Raw genomic sequence first — 23,925 nt, 5'->3', positions numbered from 1 at the left:
TGAGTCAATAGTTTCAGGTAGATTAAAGACACTGTCAGGAGACTGGAGGATGGCGCCATAACTGCCATTGGGCAAAACCAAGGGTTCCCCATCAAAAGTAACCCAATGCTCCAGACAGAGATTGACACGCACTTCTCGCTCTCTCTTAAGAATACGAAAGTCCAAATTCCATTATGCTTCACTAACGTCTCGGGCTCTTACAGCTTTATTACATTTGGCACAACAATAACAAGAATTCCAATGGCTTCAAAGTTTCCACTTCTTTGCATGACCACAATAAAAGGCATCGTTTAGGTAATGCCAAATATGCGGGGAACACACCCAAGACAGAATGTGTGAGGATAGAGATTGACTAGGGTGGGGGGGTATGTGTAGTAGTGATGGGGGAAAGAAATTCAGTTACATATCGCAATATTATTTTTGAACGATATATCGTATTTGACTCCAAGCTCTCGCTTGTCTCTCTGCAGCAGACATCAGTGTTGTGTTCGAGACCACCTAAAGTTGTGTTCCAGACCAAGACCGGAGCGAATCGAGTCAAGACCGACTCGAGACCGAGTCAAGACCGAGAGGGGGACGAGACGTCCGAGATTCAAGACCATGATTGTAATTGTCAAATCACCACCATAATAAGAGAGTTCAAAATGTCCATTATTTCTGTGTTTATATTTCAGGAGAACATATGGATTCTTTAGACATTCAGAATGGTGAAAATAATGCATGCTGGTGGCAAATAGAGCCACTTTACAAGTTGTTACTAACACAAACACAGTGGGGAACAACGAGGGCCTTCTAGCTCTTCAGAGAAGAGCTAAGGATTTATAAAATAATAATAATAATAATTATATTATTATTTTCAATGATGTTCTGATTTAATCTCTTCAGTTTTTGTTGGAAAGGGTTAACACTGGGGAGATAAATCTAGCTAGCTAAATCAGCCATTGGCTAGGCTATAAGAAGCTAGATAGATGCCTTCTGTCATTCAACTGTATTCGGGCCGAATTTTGGAGTGACAACGGAATCAACCAATCCCATTTTGACTTGTAATGGGTGGGACCGTTTTTACAAAACATATGGAAACTTCTTCCTTCTCCAAGGCCACCAGGTCACAGCACAATAGTGAGCAGTAGTTTTCCCACAGTCTAGCTAGCTAGCTTTTGTTTTAGGCTAGTTTGCAGTGGCTGCAATCGAAGAGGATGTTGTTGCTAATTTGTTAGCATCGCCCTTTTCAAGATGAACTTTCAACAAGAAGTTAAGTTTCAAATTATCATCATCTGGTGAGTGGAGATGTGTTTTTTATTGCAGCTTGATTGCTGCTGTTAGCTATCTCTTTGAAAATAACTTGTTTGTGAAACATTGTTGCATTTAAACTTTAGATCACCGGTTACATTGTGTGCTGAAGGTGAATCATGTTTTTTTGCAATGGGAAGTAATAGTTGTACATTTTGATTGGGAAATGCTTAGCCTAATGGTTGTATTTCGTATTCTTATGATTGGGACCTACTGGCCTTTTATGTCCGAGTGAATGACTGCTTATCCTTTAACATCATGCTGTGTTACTGCTGTCTTTCTTGCAGCCCTATGTGTTTTACAAAAAGTGCACTCTCCTACATTGAGTGCGCTGGTAATAAGGTCGCTGTCCTTTCAGCATCGCGGGCCTGTCACCCATCCTTCGACGTGTCACTGTTGTCACTTTTGGTGATAGTGAGGGTGTTAGGCTACCATAAGTTGCGCAAGACTGCTACAATTTCCCCCGGTCTCCCCTTACTAATAGTGAGCACGCAACTTTCAAACAATTCCCCCCACTCTTCCCTACCAGCGAATCAAGGAAATTCTATAGCGGTTTTAATGCGCTGACTGAATGGAAGCGGAAATTACTGTATGATTTTTTTACTCCGCTGGTCTCGGGAAGAAATGACGAGTCCTCACTGTCCGAGACCGAATCAAGACAGAGTAAAAATGTTTCCGACACAAGACCGAGACACTCAATGTGGTCTCGAGACTGGTCTCGAGTACTACAACGCTGGCAGACATCGTGAGTAATATGTTTGGAACATCAAATCGCAATAAAATTCCAGTATCGAATTGCAATACATATAGAATTGTGAGAATCGCAATACATATCGTATCGGCATCTAATTATCGTGATATTATCTTATCGTGAGGTCGCTGGCAATTCCCAGCACTAACGTGTAGAGTGTGCACTAATAAAGTAATTGACAAGAACTGTGCAGTAGGTCCAGGGAGATAATTGCTCCATTGGATGCCCCCATCATGCCTTCTCTGAAGTTAGCATCTGTGGCGACATGAAGGGGGTTTTAATGTTGGACCACCATGGGCTCATTAACAACCAAGCCTTTCCTGGTTCCTGGACCCAGACCCTGGTCGTGACCGACTGTCCTACCGCCGCAGGGAGGAACAAGGAAAAGCTTTACGAAGCACCAGATACCACAGCCAGCTTGTCACTTCCGCCCATGTCAAGAGTAATCAAAACACTGCGAGCGAACAGACACACACACACACACACACACACACACACACACACACACACACACACACACACACACACACACACACACACACACACACACACACACACACCCTCTATAACGCCTCATGTTAATGAAGTAGTCGTGGATGGTGGGAAAGAGGGCAAGGGGCAACTAATAACGCCACAGACATCAAAACTAGGAACCAGTACGCAAATTAATGTCTTCTTCATCTTTGACAGAGTAATGATCAAATGTCTTCTCGGCACTATCCAAGCATTGAGTTACCATTTTAAATCAGCCTAATAATCAGTTTCTCTTTTATTTGCAGACAAATAAATATTAAATTACAGATTAATCTACTATAATTTGTTAGCCTATATTCAGAGTGGAACCTGAGACCTATGCTTTTAGTTGCTTGAAGCAGATCTCAACTCTGGAGTAGAAGAGTTTTAAATCATCCAGACTACAAGGATCATGAATCATTTCCTGTTCCCTCCAGGTCTTACTCATCACTGAGAAGAGAGCACCTGCAGGTGTGGAGGTGGAGGGAGATTTCACCACCAGGTCTGTAAAGGAATCTCCTCTGGACAGTTACAGGATTGCCTTTTATGGACTAGTAAATCAAATTAATAACATTTGGGTTTAAAAACGAGATTTATTCTCATTTGAAGCCAAATCCCAAGTGAAGTAATGTAGTAGGCATATATGCATTTTCATCAGTAAGTTTACCTCCCTTCATATCTATAAATACATTACTAAATATACTAAATTACAAAATAATGACTTGCCTATGTTTAGACTTGCCTTTAGTGAACTAACACTCAAACTTGACTTTTATATTTATTACTAGCACTGACTTTACTGATAGCTACTTTGAGTAAAAATGTACTTACTACGACTGAGATATGTGGTTGTCCCACCTAGCCATCTTAAGATGAATGCACTAACTGTAAGTCGCTCTGGCTAAATGACTAAAATGTAAATGTAGTCTTCTTTGCACTGTATCCATTTCATTAAAAGGAGTCTTCATAAACACTCACCAGAGATGGCGTTGGTAACGGACATGAGTGGGGAGTGAAGGGCTGGGCTCACCCCCCACACCGTGTGGTAGCCCACAATGGTAGCCAGGCCGAAGATGGTCACCATCTGAGGGAAGGCTGTGTTCGGCGCAGCCAGGCCCAGGCCTAACATGGTGCCAAGACCTGAGAGGGGGAAAGGGTTAATAAATAACTTAACACTAGCCCACGCCGCATATCTAATGTCCATATGTAATATAGCCAAGGGCTTTCTACTCATTGAAATGCAAGCGAAAAAAAACAAAACAAATCATTGACCGTCATAAGGTGTTGAATTTAATTAGGCCATGTCATGTGAGGCACACTAGATATTGTAGAGTAGAAATGCTGACTCTTTCTAATGTCTACTAATTTTCTTAAGTGAGGACAAGAGACAGACACGTTGGGGTTAGAAATTTAGCTAGGCGCAATTACAGACAGCAACCCAAGTATTGTGGTTGTACACCACAGCCAACCTAGAATGAGCTGCTCGGGGGAACGTGTGAACGGGGTTTACAGGCCTGCCGTCTCCAGTCGCCACTACCAGAGCAAGTGTCTGTGGGAAACAGATACAACACTACTTCAGACAGACACAGCGGGGGGGGCACATCCCACATTTTATTATTCCCAGTTTCCTGGCACTAAGGGGCTGCTGGTGGTGGTTTGGGCTGGGGGTGGTTGGGTTGAGAGGGAGGGAGGGAGGGGCCATGTTAGGTTGAGCTCTAATTAGGTGACCAATCCTAATTTCAAAGGGGCTCTCATCCTTTCTGGCCTCTCACGTGGCTGATCCAGTGGTCAGGACATCACAATGCTCCAGCAGCACCTTCCTTGGCTTCAGCAGGGAAAGACAGAGATACGGAGCGAACTAACTCAAGAAAGGACAGGAAGATGAATGTGCTTGTTTGTTTATCTCAGGTGTTTATTTACGTGTGAACCCAGATTGTGGCTCGTCTGTCTGAATGTTGGGGAAGGAGGACGTGTTCTCTGGGTCTCTTTGATGTGATTCCAGAACAGAACAGAGACGACAGTTGGTGCCTGCCTCCTCTCTCTAACACAGACTAACATCTGAGCCCCCGTCTGTAACCAATATAAATAATCTGCAGGGATTTCTGTTCAGTGTAGCTTTTATGTCTGATCACGACTGGTGCTGCTCTCAGAATGGGGTCACAGCTCACCTTTCCCACATAAGTCAGATATGTGGATGGCTTGTGAGTGTTAGTAGAGAATGTAAAAATGTAATGAATGTGAATGGTAATAAAACATTAACATGTTGCTTTTAACCCCCCGCGATAGTCCTGTTAACCCAGGTCAGGGTGAGGAGAGCGAGACCACCATAGGAGCTCAGAGAGACTCATGACACGGCTCAGTTTAGGGGCCATTATCCTGACAGCCAGGGTTGCTCTGCATCCTCCGCTTTCTGCTGTGTCAGCCATTTTATTCCCCTTACATTATAATTAAGTAAACGACTGACTTAGACCGGGGTGGTGTTCATTAGGGCAGTGGTTCTCAACTGGTTTTGCCTTGGGACCCAAATTGGACTAGGTTGTCTCAGACGCGGCCCAATATTCGCATTTTAAAAAACTCCCGCGACCCTGTAGCAAGATGTTTTGCAACAGAACATAGATACAGTGGGGAAAAAAAGTATTTAGTCAGCCACCAATTGTGCAAGTTCTCCCACTTAAAAAGATGAGAGAGGCCTGTAATTTTCATCATAGGTACACGTCAACTATGACAGACAAAATGAGGAAAAAAAATCCAGAAAATCACATTGTAGGATTTTTTATGAATTTATTTGCAAATTATGGTGGAAAATAAGTATTTGGTCAATAACAAAAGTTTCTCAATACTTTGTTATATACCCTTTGTTGGCAATGACACAGGTCAAACGTTTTCTGTAAGTCTTCACAAGGTTTTCACACACTGTTGCTGGTATTTTGGCCCATTCCTCCATGCAGATCTCCTCTAGAGCAGTGAAATCTTTTCAACTCCCTCCAAAGATTTTCTATGGGGTTGAGATCTGGAGACTGGCTAGGCCACTCCAGGACCTTGAAATGCTTCTTACGAAGCCACTCCTTCGTTGCCCGGGCGGTGTGTTTGGGATCATTGTCATGCTGAAAGACCCAGCCACGTTTCATCTTCAATGCCCTTGCTGATGGAAGGAGGTTTTCACTCAAAATCTCACGATACATGGCCCCATTCATTCTTTCCTTTACACGGATCAGTCGTCCTGGTCCCTTTGCAGAAAAAACAGCCCCAAAGCATGATGTTTCCACCCCCATGCTTCACAGTAGGTATGGTGTTCTTTGGATGCAACTCAGCATTCTTTGTCCTCCAAACACGACGAGTTGAGTTTTTACCAAAAAGTTTTATTGTGGTTTCATCTGACCATATGACATTCTCCCAATCCTCTTCTGGATCATCCAAATGCACTCTAGCAAACTTCAGACGGGCCTGGACATGTACTGGCTTAAGCAGGGGGACACGTCTTGCACTGCAGGATTTGAGTCCCTGGCGGCGTAGTGTGTTACTGATGGTAGGCTTTGTTACTTTGGTCCCAGCTCTCTGCAGGTCATTCACTAGGTCCCCCCCGTGTGGTTCTGGGATTTTTGCTCACCGTTCTTGTGATCATTTTGACCCCCACGGGGTGAGATCTTGCGTGGAGCCCCAGATCGAGGGAGATTATCAGTGGTCTTGTATGTCTTCCATTTCCTAATAATTGCTCCCACAGTTGATTTCTTCAAACCAAGCTGCTTACCTATTGCAGATTCAGTCTTCCCAGCCTGGTGCAGGTCTACAATTTTGTTTCTGGTGTCCTTTGACAGCTCTTTGGTCTTGGCCATAGTGGAGTTTGGAGTGTGACTGTTTGAGGTTGTGGACAGGTGTCTTTTATACTGATAACAAGTTCAAACAGGTGCCATTAATACAGGTAACGAGTGGAGGACAGAGGAGCCTCTTAAAGAAGAAGTTACAGGTCTGTGAGAGCCAGAAATCTTGCTTGTTTGTAGGTGACCAAATACTTATTTTCCACCATAATTTGCAAATAAATTCATAAAAAATCCTACAATGTGATTTTCTGGAAAAAAAATTCTCAATTTGTCTGTCATAGTTGACGTGTACCTATGATGAAAATTACAGGCCTCTCTCATCTTTTTAAGTGGGAGAACTTGCACAATTGGTGGCTGACTAAATACTTTTTTCCCCCACTGTATGTGCCTTTCTTATTGGACCAGGTAGTTTCTCCCCATTTTACTCAGCTTTCTTCCCTTTGTTACCTACTGAACATGACCCTGGAAGGCAAGGTAGTGCCTTCAGAAAGTATTCATACTGCTTGAATTATTCCACATTTTGTTGAGTTACAACCTGAGTTCAAAATGGATTCAATTGATTGTTTCTCACCAATCTACACATAATACCCCCTTGATGACAAAGTGAAAACATGTTTGGAATTTGTTTTTGCACATTGTTTGAAAATGAAATACAGAAATATCTCATTTACATAAGTATTCACATCCCTGAGTCAATACATGTTAGAATCACCTTTGGCAGCGATTACAGCTGAGTCTTTCTGGGTAAGTCTCTAAGAGCTTTGCACCCCTGGATTGTACAGTATTTGCCCATTATTATTTTCAAAATTCTTCAAGCTCTGTCAAATTGGTTGTTGATCATTGCTAGACAACCATTTTCATGTTTTGCCATACATTTTCAAGGAGATTTAAGTCAAATCTGTAACTCGGCCACTAAGGAACATTCACTGTCTTCTTGGTAAGCAATTCCAGTGTAGAATTGACCTTGTGTTTTAGGTTATTGTCCTGCTGAAAGGTTAATTAATCTCCCAGTGTCTGGTGGAAAGCAGACTGAATCAGGTTTTCCTCTAGGATTTTGCCTGTGCTTTGATCCATTACGTTTCTTTTTTATCCTAACGATTACAAGCAGTCCTTAACGATTACCCATTACATGATGCAGCCACCACTATGCTTGAAAATATGGAGAGTGGAACTCAGTAATGTGTTGTATTGGATTTGTCCCAAACATAACACTTTGTATTCAGGATAAAACGTTAATTGCTTTGCCACATTTTTTGCAGTTTTACTTTAGTGCCTTGATGCATGTTTTGGAATATTTTCATTCTGTACAGGCTTCCTTCTTTTCACTCTGTCAGTTAGGTTAGTATTGTAGAGTAACTACAATGTTGTTGATCCATCCTCAGTTTTGTCCTATCACAGCCATTAAACTCTAAATGGTTTTAAAGTCACCATTGCATTGGCCTCGGTGAAATCCCTGAGCGGTTTCCTTCCTCTCCGGCAACTGAGTTAGGAAGTACACCTGTATCTTTGTAGTGACACCATCCAAAGTGTAATTAATAACTTCACCATGCTCAAAGAGATTTTCAATGTCTGCTTTTTATTTTTACCCATCTACCAATAGGTGTCCTTCTTTGCGAGGCATTGGAAAATCTCCCTGGTCTTTGTGGTTGAATCTGTGTTTGAAATTCACTGCTCGACTGAGGGACCTTAAAGATAATTGTACGTGTGGGGTACAGAGAAGAGGTAGTCATTCTAAAATCATGTTAAACACTATTATTGCACACAGAGTCCATGCAACTTATTATGTGACTTAATAAGCACATTTTTACTCCTGTACTTATTTAGGCTTGCCCTAACAAAGGTGTTGAATACTTATTGACTCAAGACATTTCAGCTTTTCATTTGTAAACATTTTGAAAAACACAATTCCACTTTCACGTTATGGGGTATTGTGTGTAGGCCAGTGACAAAAACAATTCTAAATGTAATCCATTTTAAATGTAACAACAATGTGGAAAAAGTCAAGGGGTGTGAATACTTTCTGAAGGCAATGCAAGTATAAATGAATGAAGAGTCTAGGCAGTCAGTGCAGTCAGTGATGGTGTCTCTCACCTCCAGTGTACATGCCAGTGGTAGTCAGGGTAGCCTTGAAAGGGGACACGGCAGCAGCCTTCTCCTTAGCCAGCTCCTGCTTGCTCTTGGGTTTGGGAGGGGCTGCCACTGGGATGTTATCGGGCAGAGGAGCTGGGAAGAGGTTGGTTCCATTCTGCATCAGATAGAAAGGTGAAAATGATTGAGAATGCCAACCAAACAGAAGTCAACAATGCATGGATGTACATTTGAGATCAACATTTCACTTTCACCAAACACTATCAAAACACTTCATTACCATTATTACCAAACAAACCAATCAACAAATACTATTTTCATTTTTTAACTGTAGAAGTAGAGAGTATAGATTCACCATGATCTAATTAACCAGTCTTCCCTTGTGCTAAAAAACAGATAACCAAGGTAACCAAACCCATTAACCCCGATGATTCACCTGCATGACAATAGATCCTCTGATGACATGGTCCATGGTGCCGTAGTTAAATTTCTCCTTGACCTCATAGTTGAAGTTCTCAGTGGAAGGGCTGATGGCACGGATGAGTTTGGTCAGGTTGTTGGAGTACAGGGTGCTGGACTGGGTGGGCAGGCGGCTGGGCAGGTCAGTGAAGCCAATGTGGGTCACACCCTAAAAACAAAACACATAACCAGTTATTTTATTGAAAGACCAAAATTGTGCATTCTCATTTTGACCGGTTAAAATGGGACTGAATTATAATACTGTAACAAGGTGACATGGTGGTATGATTTCATTGCTAGGAAAACAAAACACAGAAGCTAACAAGATGACTGACAACAAGGAGCCGGTTCAAAAGGGAAAATAGTGATGATGAAATTGAAACTGTGGACAGGCCCATCTGACCTTGTGTACAGACAGTTCTCCAGGCACCGTGGTTTCGATGTTTCCTCCAGCCTCAGCAGCCAGGTCCACCACCACAGAGCCATCCTTCATGCTCTCCACCATGTCCTTGGTGATCAGGATGGGGGCCTTGCGACCTGGCGACAGGACACATCACCATGGTGACACAGGGGTCTTGTCTGCAGTACCAGCAGGGTGCTCAATCAGCAGCTGACCTCTTTATTCAGCCTTCTGTACAACAACGTCTTAAAATCTGGATTTAACGACAATGAATCAAACCCTGGCAAATAAACTAATTGCAGTTTGTTGTTCTCGGTTTACGCTAGGCAATGTTTTCGGGTCCCTTCTGACATTTACACTAGCTTTAAAGTAAACAGATCTCATGAGAACACAGAAACTCTTTCAAGATCATATAATAATATAAATATAATAATAATAATATGCCATTTAGCAGACGCTTTTATCCAAAGCGACTTACAGTCATGCGTGCATACATTTTTACGTATGGGTGGTCCCGGGGATCGAACCCACAACCTTGGCGTTACAAGCACCATGCTCTACCAGCTGAGCTACAGAGGACCACGCTGAGCTACAGAGGACCATGTTGAACTGGTCAGAACAGGAGACATCAGTACTGATAAGGCTAGGGTAGGCTGGTGTCAACCAGACCAAAGGAGTCGGTCTCTCCACTCAACAGGACCAGTAGCATTAGTATAGCGGCCAGGACAACATGCCCTAGGGCTGGGACCATTACACAACATCAGTGACTTTGGCACCAGTTCAACCACATGACATGTCAGTGGAGAGGAGAATGTAATTCATAACTTCCTCTGAATATCTGATCACATTATTATTGTTATTCTTTAGTTTTTTTATCTTCTTATGTTTGTTGTGTAGCTAATATTATTTTCATTAATTTTTTTGCACATTGCGTTGCATTCCATGTCTGAAATGTGCTGTATAAATAAAGCTTGAGTTGATTTGAGCGTAGCAATTTCTCTATGGTGTCTCTGTAGTCTGTTATAGGCTGCTACAGGAACGGAATAATATCAACTCAGCCTTGAGGGGCAGAGTTAACCAGATGGATAGGGCCTAAACACTACCTTAACTACACTAGGTAACTAAGCTGAAGAAGCCTTAAAGCAGCTTAGAGCCTGAGAGGATTGGACAGATGAGAGCTGGTGATAGCAGTACATGCATTTCATACATGATCGAGGAAGAAAAAAAATGGGTGAAATCAGGGGTGACAATAGCCTGGTTGCCAGATGTTCTGCTCTCAAGTCAAACTGTTTGATGACAATGACAATGGAGTGAGTAGGCCAGAACACAAACAGATCAGACTAGGAGGACTGCAGTGCAGCAGAAGACTAGGAGGACTGCAGCGCAGCAGAAGACTAGGAGGACTGCAGCGCAGCAGAAGACTAGGAGGACTGCAGCGCAGCAGAAGACTAGGAGGACTGCAGCGCAGCAGAAGATGTAAAGGGATGTAAAGCAGGTAGATTAAGATGATAAAGACATAGATACGGATGTGTCTCTATGGTAGGGGATAGGGGGTAGTGAGGTGTGTCTATGGTAGGGGATAGGGGTAGTGAGGTGTGTCTATGGGAGGTGATAGGGGTAGTGAGGTGTGTCTATGGTAGGGGATAGGGGTAGTGAGGTGTGTCTCTACGGTAGGGGATAGGGGTAGTGAGGTGTGTCTCTACGGTAGGGGATAGGGGTAGTGAGGTGTGTCTATGGGAGGGGATAGGGGTAGTGAGGTGTGTCTATGGGAGGGGATAGGGGTAGTGAGGTGTGTCTATGGGAGGGGATAGGGGTAGTGAGGTGTGTCTATGGTAGGGGATAGGGGTAGTGAGGTGTGTCTATGGGAGGGGATAGGGGTAGTGAGGTGTGTCTATGGGAGGGGATAGGGGTAGTGAGGTGTGTCTATGGGAGGGGATAGGGGTAGTGAGGTGTGTCTATGGGAGGGGATAGGGGGTAGTGAGGTGTGTCTATGGTAGGGGATAGGGGTAGTGAGGTGTGTCTATGGTAGGGGATAGGGGTAGTGAGGTGTCTCTATGGGAAGGGATAGGGGTAGTGAGGTGTGTCTATGGGAGGGGATAGGGGTAGTGAGGTGTGTCTATGGTAGGGGATAGGGGTAGTGAGGTGTGTCTCTACGGTAGGGGATAGGGGTAGTGAGGTGTGTCTATGGTAGGGGATAGGGGTAGTGAGGTGTGTCTATGGGAGGGGATAGGGGTAGTGAGGTGTGTCTATGGTAGGGGATAGGGGTAGTGAGGTGTGTCTCTACGGTAGGGCATAGGGGTAGTGAGGTGTGTCTCTACGGTAGGGGATAGGGGTAGTGAGGTGTGTCTCTACAGTAGGGGATAGGGGGTAGTGAGGTGTGTCTCTATGGTAGGGGATAGGGGTAGTGAGGTGTGTCTATGGGAGGGGATAGGGGTAGTGAGGTGTGTCTACGGTAGGGGATAGGGGTAGTGAGGTGTGTCTCTACGGTAGGGAATAGGGGGTAGTGAGGTGTGTCTCTATGGGAGGGGATAGGGGTAGTGAGGTGTTGTTGGTTATATCACTGTGCATACCGGGGATGAGTGCCGTGCTGATGAGGATGTCTACTTCCAGACACTGCTTAGCAAACAGCTTCATTTCAGCCTCGATGAACTCCTTGGACATCTCCTTGGCGTAGCCGCCCTGGCCGTCGCCAGCCTCCTTAATGTCCACCTCCAGAGTCTCTGCTCCCAGAGACTTGAACTGCTCTAAGGCCGCCGCTCTGGGGAGGGAACACAGGGGATGTCATGGAAGGCACTGGCAGGACGGACGGGGCACTTAATGAAAGCCCCTGATACATTCTACAGCATCACTGCATGAGCATAGGCTATGTCTATGATTGTTGTAAAATCTGCAAGTAGTAAACAATGTGGTGAGATTCAAATCTTTGAATCTGGAGAGTAAAAATAGTAAAGAAACAGCATTTTATCCCATTATTCCACCCTTTTAAGTAAGTGGAAGCAATCTACAGTTTTCTAAAGACAATGAGCTGCAAATTCTCATATGTAATGCAGCTACTACCACCACCTGGAGAATTAGCAACATCACACTTTCAAATCCATGAACGAGAGTTAGTCAGCAGCCAATCTGGGGTGAGGTAGTTGAAATAAAAGCAATGGTGCAAGCATCTGTGGTCAGAAATCATTTGTAACATTTTATCAGGGTAAAAAAAAAAAAGCTTCTACCCCCAAGCCATGAAACTGCTAAATAGTTAGTTAAATAGTTAACCAATAGCTACCCGGACTATCTGCATTGACCCTTTATGCACTAACTCTTTTGACTCATCACATACGCTGCTGTTACTGTTTATTATCTATCCTGTTGCATAGTCACATTATCCCTACCTATATGTACGTATCTACCTCAGTTACATCGTAGTCCTGCACATCGACTCTGTACTGGTACCCTGTGTATATAGCCAAGTTATCGTTACTCATTGTGTATTTATTCCTCGTGTTATTTTTTATTTCTCTTTTTTCTCTCTCTGCATTGTTGTGAAGGACCGTCTGTAAGCATTTCACTGTTAATTTACACCTGTTGTTTACAAAGCATGTGACAAATGAAATTGGATTTGACTTGGAAAGAAATCTCAATAAAACAAATAAGGGAGCAGCTCTACAATGTGATAATGAACCAACCAATGAGTCCCAGTGATTTCATTGGTAAAGTAATGGCTGAATATCCAGGGTTGGGTGGTCCCACTCACCGAGTGTCGAAGCCCCTGACGATAGCACCCATGGCTCTGGCAGTACCAGCAGCAGCCAGACCTGCTACTCCTCCTCCAATGATCAGCACCTTAGCAGGTGGGACCTTTCCAGCAGCAGTGATCTGTCCAGTGAAGAAGCGCCCAAAGCTGTTGGCTGCCAGCACAACAGCTTTGTATCTGGAAACACAGGCACAGAAAATGGCCAATTACAAATACTGTCAGAGGACGTCTACCCAGCCTCAAAATACATCACAGCGGTTTACTCTGCCAAGTGGACCACACACACCGAGACACACACACACAGACAGCAGAGCCAAGATGATACAGCTGGACAGACACAGTAGTGAGCAGACCAAGAGAAGTGCATTCAACAAGCAAATGTTTTCCATTTTAATTAAAACAAACTGCCTCAGACACAGGCTCATTCATTCTAGTTGCATTTCAAAATACTTGTCCTGGACATAAACTTGTACCTTTGAAGATTCAGCTTTTACTTGTCTCTCTAGTCTTCCAGCATTGTCTCACCATTTAGCCATTTGTCATTGTAAGCTACACAAATAAAGCACATTAGCAAGAAAAAGGCAAGTGACCCAGCTCTGGGAGTCCCCCCCCAGCTCTGGGAGTCGTCCCACCGCCCTCCCTCACACCACCCATACCGTCCCATGTCCTCACCCTGCAATGTTAGCCATGGAGCTGAGAGCGTCGTAGCCCTGTGCGATGGTGACGCGGGGCACCTGGTCCATGGCCAGCACGGTGGCCTTCCTCTGGGAGAGCATGTCCATCAGCTCAGGGTTCTGGGCCGGGTAGATGAAGCTGAACAGAGTGGCTGCCTCCTTCATCAGCTCCACCTCATGGGCTCCCAGCTCAGGGTTGAAGATGGGAGCACGCACCTGAGAGAGAGACACAGACACAAACACACAGACAAGCGATAGAGACATTTGATGTAAAATCCCTTACGCGATACAATAGTTACCATGGCAGCAAATGAGGGTTAAATGACTATCCACCCTATTTTCATCACTTACATAGCCTCTTCCCTTACCTTGACCAGCACATCAGAGCCCAGGACATCTTTGACGTCTTCGATGGTGGCTCCAGCCTGGATGTATTGTTGATCGGGGAACTTGGAGGGCTCTCCTGCCCCAGACTCTACCACCACGTTGAAGCCCTGTTTGATAAGGGCCTGCACTCCGGCCGGGGACAGAGCCACACGACGCTCATTCTGGAAGATCTCCTTCGGTACACCCACCGTCAGCTGCTTATAGGGAATACCTGGAAGAACAGTAACACAATTCACTGAGGTACGTTTTATTCATTCAGCAAAGGGTAATCTGCAAAGATATTTGTTGAAGAAAACTAGGTAAATCCTAAAAACATCCGCATTCGGAAAACTAGACACAGACCATATTAAGATGTTGCTATTTTGTTATGTTGACATATATTGTGATAAATATACCGACTTGCTGAAGATGATATCAAGTTGGAGCCTTGGGTTTCAAACTTATTATGTAAAACATTCAGCATTCATAAAACAGTTGACCCATTTAAAACGAAATATATGTTACTAGTGATGGGGGGAAAAAATACATAGTTACATATTGGGATATTATCTTTGACGATATATCGTATTGTATAGTGTAATGATGTCATTGCATAGCGTTGTGTGAGACGGGAGAGTTGGTAGATAAGTGGCTTGGTGCCACAGAGTCTACATTCCATTTTGTCAAAGGAGATTACTGAGGTTGATCTTAGAATAATTGATGGACAGGATATAGTGACAGGGGTAAAGGGTAATAACATTAAAGAAAGGGCGTGCCCATGGAGGTTTACCAGATGTTCGTGAAGAAACTTGTAACATAGTGTATATATAGAGAGAGTGGATCTTTGTTCTGGAGTTGGAAGATGGCAGAGGCAGGGCTATGTCCTTCGTCTGTTATAACTAACCATGGTACCATATTAAATATATTATATGAACTCCCCATCAAAAGTGTCTAAGTACATCCTTACATACGTAATCACTTGATACCCTAGAAACTCATCATAACATGTAGTTTTCACAACATCGCAATATTATTTTTGCGTTAGTTGCAGACATATGGTGAGCAATGTTTGGTACATCGAATAGCAATAAAATCACAGTATCGAATCGCAATACATATAGAATTGTGAGAATCTTAATACATATCGTATCGGCACCTAAGTATCGTGATAATATCGTATCGTGAGGTCCCTGGCAATTCCCAGCCCTATTAATTACTCTGCTCTCAACACTCATGAATGAGGTGGAATTTAGTGGGGTAGGATATATGATGCACAGTAGTTTACAACAATCGCTGCTAACCAGAGGGACATTTTACACTACTTTGGAGACCTTTGAGACTACTGTGTGCAATAAACCACTCGACTCGGGGACAAGGGGCGTTTTCTGAATAAACACACTTTGCTAAAACGTCGCACCCTCCACCCTCTTCATTGGGCACTGGTCAAAAACACATTTTCACCTTTTTGTAGGCTACAATTTGTCAATTCTACCAAGACGTTACCACCAAGAGTGAGTTTACAGCCTGTTCAATAACACCATAAGACTGGAGTGGAGAGGTGTGAATCTGTGACTGTGTGTCTTCTGCCTTCATTGTGAGAAAGATCACATGCCCCCTATGGAAATTTCCACTCTTGGTCTATAGATAAACAGCATTGGAATGTCTGGCTGCCACCAACCTATACTGACCCAGAGCAGAGTGAACCACAAGACTGACCCCAAGAACAGAAGTTTTAGCTCTAATTGTTCTTCTGAAAGCAAATTATGATTTGCTGGCACTAGTGTGCATTCCAGTATAGATAATGTGCACATATTCATACCTTGACTTGGAGCTCAATCAGGCATTGAAGTATCAGATATAAGCAGTGCTGCTACTGGTTAAAAACAACTTTTAAATGAAGCCGCTAATGAGACAGATACATTAGGCTGATGTGGTTCACCAATAGGTGAAAGAGACAGTTATGGAGACAGTGATGTAAAGAACAGTGTTTAGCAGACGTGTCTTCTCGATTGCTGCTACACCCTGGCCCCTTCAGTTGATACTCTGCCAGGAAAAGCATCTGCCAGCTGTCACAGCGCCAAGAATGTCAACCATGACAGGCCTGTCTCAAAAAGAATTGCATAGTCCAGCTACAACCACAGCACTATACCAACACATCAGTACATAATCACACATACATACAGAATCACACGCAGGCACAGAAACTCACCCATACAGGATCACACGCAGGTACACAAACTCACCCATACAGGATCACACGCAGGCACACAAACTCACCCATACAGGATCACACGCAGGCACACAAACTCACCCATACAGGATCACACGCAGGCACACAAACTCACCCATACAGGATCACACGCAGGCACACAAACTCACCCATACAGGATCACACGCAGGTACACAAACTCACCCATACAGGATCACACGCAGGCACAGAAACTCACCCATACAGGATCACACGCAGGCACACAAACTCACCCATACAGGATCACACGCAGGCACACAAACTCACCCATACAGAATCACACGCAGGCACACAAACTCACCCATACAGGATCACACGCAGGCACACAAACTCACCCATACAGGATCACACGCAGGCACACAAACTCACCCATACAGAATCACACGCAGGCACACAAACTCACCCATACAGGATCACACGCAGGCACACAAACTCACCCATACAGGATCACACGCAGGCACACAAACTCACCCATACAGAATCACACGCAGGCACACAAACTCACCCATACAGGATCACACGCAGGCACACAAACTCACCCATACAGGATCACACGCAGGCACACAAACTCACCCATACAGGATCACACGCAGGCACACAAACTCACCCATACAGGATCACACGCAGGCACACAAACTCACCCATACAGGATCACACGCAGGCACACAAACTCACCCATACAGGATCACTAAGAAATGCACACAAGCTGGAACTAGGGCTGGGCGGTATATCATATTTTACTATATACCGCAGTGGAGGCTCCTCAGAAGAGGAAGGAGAGGACCATCCTCCTCAGTGAATTTCATATACTAAATATATTCACATCACCAAATAATTGATTAAAACACACTGTTTTGCAATGAAGGTCCCTTCCACAGACTTCCACAGTAATTATGACAACTTCCGGAGGACGTCCTCCAACATATCAGAGCTCTTACAGCATGAACTGACATCTTGTCCATCCAATCAAAGGATCAGAAAATGAATCTAGTACTGAAAGCATAAGCTACAGCTAGCTAGCACTGCAGTGCATAACAACGTGGTGAGAGAGAAAAACAATAGTTGAACAGTTTTGAACAAATTAATTTCTTCCAAAATTAAGGAGAAGCGAGCGAGAGAGAGAGCTGGCTAACTAGATTTGGTTGAATTTTTTAAAATTTAACTTTAACTTTCACTTAGCTAGCTGAATGCAGCTAACTAGTTTAGCCTACTCAAACACCCGGCTCAAACAGAGAGGGATGCTATGTTAGCTAGCTGGCTATTGCTATCCAACACCGGAACTCTTCCAAGTTAAGGTAAGCTTTTGGTTTTATTAATTTATTGCCACCGGGGCCCACTGGTGTAACTGCCAAACTGCTTTCTGACTACACTGTACTGCATGATTGTAGTGGGTTTACTAACGCGTTAGTTCTAGTAGTTATGTTGACGATGAGGTGACAATGATGTAGGCTGTGTGTAGCGGTTAGCAGTCATGATATGAAGGTTTGGCTTGGAAAGGTTTTTTCGCCTGGTCACAGACAGCTGATGTATTGTGCACTGAAATCAACAAGCAAAGAGAAAAGCAGAGAGGAGGAGAGCGCATAGATAGTTGCTAGAAATAATTATATATACACAACGAGCAAAGTGATCATGCTGTTTTTATATGGCTGCTATGAAAGTGAAATGTGTGTGTGTGTGTGATCAGGGGTGTATTCATTCCACCGATTCTGTTGAAAAACCTTTCTTAAACAAAAGCAAACGGAACGAAATGGAATTTGTCCAACAGAAACTCTCATTTGCAACTGTTGGACTAATGATTACACCCTAGATCAGCTAGATGCAGGCAAGAGTGTACAAGGCGGTATTGAATGTGATTACTCAAAATTCTCTAGATTAACATTTTAGTTATAAACTTTCATTCATAGGCTAGGTTGTAGCAACCTCAAAATTTGAGTATCATGTAGTAGCCTAAACCTATCGATGTTACATTGAGCTGGGTGAATGGAATATGAATGACAGTCATCCAATATCCTGTAATAGAAACAAGGCCATGCTCATAAAAAAAAGAAATAAATCCTCCTCCCTCATCTGGTTGGCTGGGCCTGGCTCCCCAATGGGTGGGCCTGGCTCCCAAGTGGGTAGGCCTATCCCTCATCCCAGGCTGCGCCAATGCCGATTCATGTGAAATCCATAGTTTAGGGCCTAATTTATTTATTTATATTGACTGATTTCCTTATATGAACTGTAACTCAGTAAAATCTTTGAAATTGTTGCGTTTATATTTTTGTTCAGTATTTATGCCATTGTAATCTACCATTTGATACAATAAATATGTTGAAATGACAATATCACTGGAGTCATTGCAAATCAATTTGTGCCACTTGTGTAGCCTACCTGAAGCTGGCAAACTGATTTAATAAATAGCCTATAACTTCAGTTTATGTTGTTGTAGCCTTGTGTTATTATGCAATTATTAAAGGTCACGTTTAGTTAACTAAATTGGAAGTTATCAAAGCTCTATCGCAACTGCCGATCAGTTGTTAGAACGCATTAGATCAACGTTAACAATCAGTCAGATTAGGCTACAGGTTAAATATATTTTTAAAAACTTTGGCTGTTGTTGACAAGCATATTCAGTTCATATACAAATGATTAATATTTAATTCAGTGATTGAAATTACGACCCCATCCTCAGAAGCCCATTCCAGCAGGCTATTGGGAAACAAGCACTTCTTATCTCGAAATCACCTCACTATTCTTGTTGAATCAATTAGTCTGTCAATTTGAACTAAGCAAGCTGCTAAATCGTTCAGTTTACATCTCGCCTACATCTTGCCTAGGCTCCTGTAGGCTATCTGAAATTAAATGTAGGCCTATCATGGGCTATAGGCTACCTGCATCTACACTGAACAAAAATATAAACACAACATCGTCTGAGACCAGCCACCCAGACAGCTGATGAAATGTAGGAGTATTTCTGTCTGTAATAAAGCCCTTTTGTGGGGAAAAATGTATTCTGATTGGCTGGGCCTGGCTCCCCAGTGGGTGGGCCTATGCCCTCCCAGGCCCACCCATGGCTGCGCCCCTGCCCAGTCATGTGAAATCCATAGATTAGGGCCTAATTTATTTATTTCAATTGACTGATTTCCTTATATGAACTGTAACTTGTGTATATATTTTTGTTCAGTATAGCTAAGCAAACCATGGAAAAGTTGATTTTTTTGTCTGTAGTCTGTGCCTATAGAAATGACAAGTCAATCTTGCAAATTGACATTTATAACAGTTTGTAGTCTTAACATCTGCCACATAAAATGGCACAATTGCCAGAAAATAGCCTAACATTCGTTTTTGTTAATTCGTCCAAGTGTTTCTTGCTCAGAGATTTCGAGATCCTCTGTCCAACTTTCATCAGTCAAACGCTCCTGTCGGATTTATCTAGTTATGCACATGCGCAAAAGGGAATTTTCTACAATTATAAACCGGGTACGACCCCTGAAAGAAAGGTATGACAAAAAATTACTTTTACTGTTCTAATTACATTGGTAACCAGTTTATAATAGCAATAAGGCACCACAGGGGTTTGTGGTATATGGCCAATATACCATGTCTAACAGCTGTATCCAGGCACTCCGCTTTGCGTCATGCTTAAGAACAACACTTAGCCCTGGTATATTGGCCATATACCATACGCCCTCGTGCCTTATTGCTTAAGCACAGCACTCAAATGAGTTAAATCGACATCCATTAATGGAAAATGATCTGGTGAGTTTAAAAAGGGCAAATAATATTTTATCTTGAGACATATTCAAATTCTTTTATTATGTCACATCATAACCAAATTTTGATTATAACGTCGCTAAAAGTTAGTGATATTCCTTCTTAATTGGCTCGATAACGTTATGGAAAAAGGGTTTATTGTGTAAATGTGGCAACTACTCTCTTGCTGAGGGAAAACAAAATTGTGCTCATTTTCATGCCTTTTGGGTGGGTTTTGAGTGTTCATTGGTCTCAACATTTTTGTAAGACCTGCAAACCCTGCCTCGCCCCATGTCACTCAAGGAGCACATTGTTATTGCTTTACCAGGAGACACTTGCATTCAGTCTGCATGGTCAATGCAGCACCTGCAACAATGTTGATGATAACGACGTTGTTTCCACTTTGCTTCTTAATATAAATCCACAAGCGTTCTATAATTACACTATTATTTTGTGTTTCTTATATCTGCAAAAAGTTAGTATTTTTTTAGCCGTTTTTGCTAAATCGTGTTAGCCGCTAAGGCTAATCGCTAGTTAGCGAGCTAGCTAATAAATGTACTGAGTCGGAGCAAATGTAGCTAGCTAATACAGCCTGATACCAGTGCTGGTGTAGGCCTAAATCAGCATGTTGTTTGTGCAACAGTATCTTCCAAATCAAAGAGGAATAGGTGAAGCATGAATGTGTTGGCTACATGTAGAAACATTGAATGTAGCCAAAGATTATAGGGTCCCCTAGGAAAACACTGACCATCACTTTGGTTCCTACCCTGTCACAATAACTCCTCCCTGGCATTTTCATTCGTTGTCATGTCAAACAACAGTGTATTCAAAGTCCCCACTATTATGTATATTCTAACTATAGAATTAGAATAAACAGTCTATTTCCAAGATTCCAACTGTTCACCCAAGTGTTTTGATCTAAATAGCAAGTCAAATCGCAATTGCAACATTTGGTTAAAAATAAGGCCTAGTTTTTTTGCCCATATTGTGCAGCCCTACGTGGCAGTGTGGAAATTATCTCAAATAAGTGCAGGAAATGCAGGAAATTATTTTAGGTTGAAGTTGAATTGAACAGTATAAAACAATCATAATGGAGAAAGACCCATTGAAATCACTAAGAATGTATGTGTTGCCACTGTAGGGTCACACACTACTCATAAAGCAAATTTAGCTAAACTTTTATTATTCAAAAACATAAAATACTGCCCCAAATTTGTAAAATACTGTGATATGATATTTTGGCCATATCGCCCAGCCCTAGCTGGAACATGCAAACAGCCAGCTGATTCTGGCTAGACACACACCTCATTAATTTCTAACTCTAGTTGCAGGTATTGGTGGCTGCACACAGCCAAGAGAGAACGGGGTGGGAAGAGGAAGACCTGTGGCTGTACACTGTAGTATCTATAATATGACGTTGGTTGGTTGCAACAAAGGCAAAAAAAGATGAGGTGGCAAAAGTTATTGAAATGGCCCCTGCCACGCGTCCTCTCCGGACAACTACCAAGACATGCATTGTCTGAGTAAGCAGGTGACTGTGGATGATAGGCTACATGTTTGTACAAAACCTATGGATAACATATTTTATCAACGAGACTAAGCATAAGACAAGGCAACCCTATGTTTTACGTTGGTGTGTATGTGCATTGTGATTGCGGTTGTGCTCAAGCTGTGTACCTGTCAGAGGGAGAGTAGTTATGCTAGTTACCTGGGCTGGCACAGCGGTTGAGAGCTTGCTGAGTCCTGAAGAAGCGCAGGCATGGCGTCTTTACTGACCGGGTACTAGCATGCAGCCGAACACAGGCCACCCCACTGAACAGTGGAGCAGAGCAGCTAGTAGCCACCACACGCAGAAGGCTCGATGCCATCGCAGACACACAAGGAGGAGCTGTGCAGCCGGATCGACCCTCCTCCTATACACACACACACACACACACACACCACAACACAGGAAAGAGAGAAGGGGGGGCGAGACGGTGAGAGAGGGAACTGTGAACAGTAGAGAAACTGACTGACCTATCGTGGCATGCCCAACTCTGTCCCTAAACACAAGCCCCTATACCACCGCCTCAGCTGATCTCTCATTACACACACAACTCTGTAGTTAATGCTATAAGAATGTGCACCCGTGTGCTATACACAGACATGCCCATTTACCACCTAAAATGATGCAGCAACAGGACATCTCATTTTACTTCAAGTAAATTGCTAGCGTCACTAAAATACCTGTTTAACTGTTTTCAGCATGTGTCAGTTCAATTAGTAAATCAAATAGGCTTTCATATTGACAGAGACCCAGCTGTAAACTAAGGTGGAAAATGCAGTCTAGGACACTCCAAATATAATGTCCACAAACGTCCGGTGACCCTGTGTAGCTGTGTGTTTAGTCACTTCAGAGGCCTGATGTGTCGAGATAAGAGCTGTTACCAGAGTGAACATCTTGACTGGAAGACTCTGGTGTGGTTCAGGCCCTAGGGGGTTCCAGGCGGTATTGATTAAATAGTACACCACTACAGAAAACAGGGTCAGCTCAGCAGGGTTGTATGGGCATTCATAATAATGGTCCCAGATATTTAGTGCCTTTCTGTCAGATATAACATACAGTGCCTTCGGAAAGTGTTCAGACCCCTTGACTTTCTCCACTTTGTTAGGTTACAGCCTTATTCTAAAATTGATTAAATTGTATTTTTTCCTCATCAATCTACATACAATACCCCACAATGACAAAGCATAAACAGGTGTAGAATTTTTGCTAATTTATTTAAAATAATAAACGGAAATATCACATTTACATAAGTATTCAGACCAAGAGTGTGCAAAGCTGTCATTAAGGCAAAGGGTGGCTAAAATCTAAAATATAGTTTGGTTACTACATGATTCCATGTGTTATTTCATAGTTTTGATGTCTTCACTATTATTCTATAATGTAGAAAATAGTAAAAATTAAGAAAAACTCTTGAGTAGGTGTGTCCAAACTTTTGACTGGTACTGTAAGTATTCAGACCCTTTACTCAGTACTTTGTTGAAGCACCTTTGGCTGCGATTGCAACCTTGAGTCTTCTTGGGTATGACACTACAAGCTTGGCACACCTGTATTTGGAGAGTTTCTCCCATTCTTCTCTGCAGATCCTCTCAAGCTCTGTCAGGTTGGATGGAGAGTGTTGCTGCACAGCTATTTTCAGGTCTCTCCAGAGATGTTCGATCGGGTTCAAGCCCGGGCTCTGGCTGGGCCACTCAAGGACATTCAGAGACTTGTCCCGAAGCCACTCCTGCGTTGTCTTGGCTGTGTGCTTAGGGTCGTTGTCCTGTAGGAAGGTGAACCTTAGCCCCAGTCAGAGGTCCTGAGTGCTCTGGAGCAGGTTTTCATCAAGGATGTCACTGTACTTTGCTCCGTTCATCTTTCCCTCGATCCTGACTAGTCTCCCAGTCCCTGCCGCTGAAAAACATCTCCACAGCCAGGTTTCCTCCAGACGTGACGCTTGGTATTCAGGCCAAAGTGTTCAATCTTGGTTTCATCAGACCAGAGAATCTTGTTTCTCATGGTCTGAGAGTCCTTTAGGTGCCTTTTGGAAAACTCCAAGCGGGCTGTCATGTGCCTTTTACAGAGGAGTGGCTTCCATTTGGCCACTCTACCATAAAGGCCTGATTGGTGGAATGTTGCAGAGATGGTTGTCCTTCTGGAAGGTTCTCCCATCTCCAGAGGAACTCTGGATCTCTGTCAGAGTGACCATCGGGTTCTTGGTCAGCTCCCTGACCAAGGCCCTTTTCGCTCAGTTTGTCCGGGTGGCCAGCTCTAGGAAGAGTCTTGTGCCTCGACACAAGCCTGTCTCAGAGCTCTATG

The 23,925-nt window shown here is 43.3% G+C and overlaps 1 protein-coding gene across 2 annotated transcripts in view; it reads right to left on the bottom strand.

Annotated features, from left to right (window-relative positions):
• The window catches only part of nnt (nicotinamide nucleotide transhydrogenase), a 55,677-nt gene that overhangs the window by 28,905 nt on the left and 2,847 nt on the right, over positions 1–23,925 (bottom strand). For both annotated transcript variants that reach the window (XM_041886294.2, XM_041886295.2), the window contains exons 2-10: positions 21,793–21,997; positions 14,104–14,333; positions 13,734–13,951; positions 13,062–13,238; positions 11,890–12,077; positions 9,323–9,456; positions 8,897–9,088; positions 8,464–8,617; positions 3,533–3,694 (exon numbers count right to left, since the gene is read on the bottom strand). In XM_041886294.2, coding sequence (XP_041742228.1) covers positions 3,533–3,694; positions 8,464–8,617; positions 8,897–9,088; positions 9,323–9,456; positions 11,890–12,077; positions 13,062–13,238; positions 13,734–13,951; positions 14,104–14,333; positions 21,793–21,952 — 1,615 coding nt within the window. In that variant the 5' untranslated portion in view covers positions 21,953–21,997. The remainder of the gene's footprint in view (positions 1–3,532; positions 3,695–8,463; positions 8,618–8,896; positions 9,089–9,322; positions 9,457–11,889; positions 12,078–13,061; positions 13,239–13,733; positions 13,952–14,103; positions 14,334–21,792; positions 21,998–23,925) is intronic.

Source organism: Coregonus clupeaformis, chromosome 9 (genome assembly GCF_020615455.1).
Source record: "Coregonus clupeaformis isolate EN_2021a chromosome 9, ASM2061545v1, whole genome shotgun sequence".
NCBI lineage: Eukaryota > Metazoa > Chordata > Actinopteri > Salmoniformes > Salmonidae > Coregonus > Coregonus clupeaformis.
This window is presented reverse-complemented; position numbering and strand designations above follow the sequence as displayed.